Source organism: Myotis davidii, unplaced genomic scaffold, assembly GCF_000327345.1.
Source record: "Myotis davidii unplaced genomic scaffold, ASM32734v1 scaffold128, whole genome shotgun sequence".
NCBI lineage: Eukaryota > Metazoa > Chordata > Mammalia > Chiroptera > Vespertilionidae > Myotis > Myotis davidii.
In genome coordinates this window covers 4,332,173-4,335,580 of record NW_006299719.1, presented here as the reverse complement: position 1 = coordinate 4,335,580, position 3,408 = coordinate 4,332,173, and the positions used below count along the sequence as shown (strand labels likewise).

The window sequence follows — 3,408 nt, the reverse complement described above, 5'->3', positions numbered from 1 at the left end:
GCTGGGCGCCGCCCGCCAGCCGGGGCCCCGGGTGGCCGCCGGAAGAGTCGGTGCTGGACTGGCGCGAGTGGGAGCCGGAGTCAGGCTCTTTGAAGAACGATTCGGGCAGGATCTTCTTCCGCCACGAGCTGGGCTTGGGGTTCATGACCGAGTTGAAGAGGGCTTCGAGGTCCGTGTCTAGGTCCGGCGTGACATGGATCACTTGCTGCCCGGGCGGCGGGAGCGGATGGGGCGCTGAGGCCGGATTCATCTTCTACAAGGAAAAAGGTCAGATCAGCGCAGCGAAGCCAAGTCTGGGCGTGCGGGGCAGCCGTCGGGCCTGGGTCGCTCGGGGTGCGTCCCGATCTTGCAGGATTGGAGCCGGAGCCCGGTTGGCAAATCCGGACCGGCCTCGGTACCTGGCAGGCGAGGAGCTTCGGCTTTCACATCCCCCAAACTCTTACTTCATTTCTTTTTAATCTAAAGACTGACCACTATCATTTGAGCCTCTCTTCCTCAATAGTTCTTACGTGGAAGGAAGGATGGAAGGGAAGAAAGAAAGAAAAGCAGTCCAGAAGGGACTTGCTCTTTATTTCTTGGGGGGAAAAAAGAAATCCATACATATCAACCTGATTTCTAAACTTGATAAGTAGCCTTACTTCTGGTTTTATTCTCTGCATATTCTCCATTGCTCGCACATAATACGTGATCAATACTTACTTTTTAAGCGAGAAAAAAGAGAAAGCTTTATGCTTGTTTCAGGAGCAGAAGATTAAGAAATCAGGTACAGAGGGTAAGTGAGCAGGTAAAAGATGAGATTCTATCTTTAAGAGGCCAAGAGAGAGTCTCTGGTACTTAGGATCAAAGAGTCTCAAGTAGGAAAAAAAAGGGGGGGTGGGGGAGAATAAAAGGCAGAATCTAGAGAGCTCACTGGAGAATGAGAACTGTGCATGAAGTTTCAATGTCTAGAGCAGTGCTTCTCAACCTTCCTAATGCCATGACCCTTTAATACAGTTCCTCATGTTGTGGTGACCCCCAACCATAAAATTATTTTCGTTGCTACTTCATAACTGTAATTTTGCTACTGTTATGAGTCGTAATGTAAATATCTGATATGCAGGATGTATTTTCATTGTTACAAATTGAACGTAATTAAAGCACAGTGATTAATCACAAAAACAATATGTAATTATATATGTGTTTTCTTAGACGACCCCTGTGAAAGGGTCGTTCGACACCCAAAGGGGTCGTGACCCACAGGTTGGCGACCACTGGTCGAGAGGCTTGATTTCCCACACCTCCTTATTTGTATACTTGAGGCCCGATGCACAAAATTCGTGCAAAGGGCTTGGCCCTTGCAGCTGCGGTGGCTTGCCTAGACACTCGTAGCCCCAGCTTCGTCTGGAAGGTCGTTTGGCTATCCAGTCGAATTAGCATATTAGGCATTTATTGTTATAGATTATCAAGAGGCCCATTTTCTATTTTTCACCACTGAACTTTCACCCAGATGTAGTCCAATTCTCAATCTATCGTCTATAGAAAAAACAGCAATACCTTGGGACTGGGATAGTACCATTTCCTTCACCCTTACAAGTGAGGAATGGAAACGCTTGACATTAATGCTAAGGTACAAATGTATTTCTGGTAACCCAAACTAATTCAGAACACAATTTTCTTAAGAAAATTTTGGGCAGACATAGGTTATACAGAACTGTCAGACATTATCTTACAAATATATTACAATCAATTAGGATTTTGTGTATTAGCTTGAGAACAACATTACATATAAGACTGTGAAGAAATTTGCCTTGCTTCAAACACCCTATTTTTAAATAAACTTTTAGAACAGAACTCTTCTATAAATCACCCTATTTTTAAATAAACTTTTAGAACAGAACTCTTCTATGATCATCACCATATCATTGAAAAAAAACTATTACATCCATTCAACAAACATTTTATTGAACAGTTATTACTTATATATGCACATTAGGATAAACAAGTATTTCCTTCTTAAGGATTATTACTCAAAATCCAGCTTATCTGTAAGTTTTAGGCATAAAATACACTCATATACATACCTTAAATACCAGTCCTTTGGTGACTTTATCAATACTATAACATCAGCTAATGTTTACACTACTAGCCTTAATCTTTGGTTTCTCTTTCAGTACCATATTTCCACTTACCTCTGCCTAGTTAGCTATGCTATTCTCATTTAATATGCAATAGGTCAAATTATTTAATAAATATCTAAATATATAAGAAAAGTCAGCAAACTATGGCCAGCAGGCCAAATCCAATCCACTACAATTTCCATCATTCATGTACATAATATCTCTGGCTGATTTTATACTAATCACAGCAGAGTTGAGTAGTTGTGACAGAGATCATATGGCATGCAAATATATCTTAATATCTAAAATATTTATTATCTGTACCAGTGGTTCTCAACCTTCCTAATGCTGCGACCCTTTAATATAGTTCCTCATGTTATGGTGACCCCCAATTTCATTGTTACAAATTGAACATAATTAAACTATAGTGATGAATCACAAAAACAATATGTAATTATATATGTGTTTTCCGATGGTCTTAGGCGACCCCTGTGAAAGGGTCGTTCAACCCCCAAAGAGGTCACGACCCACAGGTTGAGAACCACTGATCTATACCTTTACAGAAAGGTTCCCAAATTCTGGCCTAGAAAGTACTGATGCTGTATCAGGTACCAGAGACTACAACTAAATGAACCCCATAACTGTGAGGGGCTTAACCCCACAAAGGAAGAAAGACGGTCTTTGATACCATATTCAGCGAAAGCATAAAGAAAACAATGGTCACCTGGGAGGGGAGGAAGTGACACTAAGCAGTGCCCCTTAAGTATGAAGGTGCAAGAAGAAGGGCATTCCAGAAAGTGGAAACAATGTGAACAATAAAATAAACGCTAAATAGCCTGGCATGTCTGAAAAATTGCAAAGAGGTAAGTACTACTGTATCTAAGACAGCAAAGTAAGAAAAAGGCTGGAAAAGCCAGATCACAGAAGTAACCATGTCATGCTAAGGAATGTGGATTTCACTCTTTAGGAACAGGAAACTTTAAAATGTCTTTAAAGAAGGCAGGTTTCATAAATTTGTTTTCAATGTTCAATCTATCTTCAATGTGTGAGATAATTTAGAAGCAGAACAGAAGGGGGCCAGGAAGATCATTTATAAGACTTGTGATAGTCGAATTGAAAGACAATGAATATCTAGTTGAGGCATTAACACTATGAAAAAAAAGGGATATTTATTAGACACAGGGAAACAGAAATGACTATACATAATCTCTAGTTAGAAAACATGAAGTATAAGAAAAGATGTCAAAAATAATTCTCAGTTATCTGGATGAATAGAAAATGACGTCATTCACCAAAAGAAGGACTGGGGGGG

General features: G+C 40.5%; 1 protein-coding gene across 1 annotated transcript in view; it reads right to left on the bottom strand.

Moving 5' to 3' along the window:
• Positions 1-1,491: 1,491 nt before the first annotated feature.
• Positions 1,492-3,408, bottom strand: part of ANKRD13C (ankyrin repeat domain 13C) — a 46,456-nt gene continuing 44,539 nt past the window's right edge. Inside the window, exon 8 of the mRNA XM_006775925.2 lies at positions 1,492-1,512. Within this exon, the coding sequence (XP_006775988.2) occupies positions 1,501-1,512 (12 nt within the window). The 3' untranslated portion in view covers positions 1,492-1,500. The remainder of the gene's footprint in view (positions 1,513-3,408) is intronic.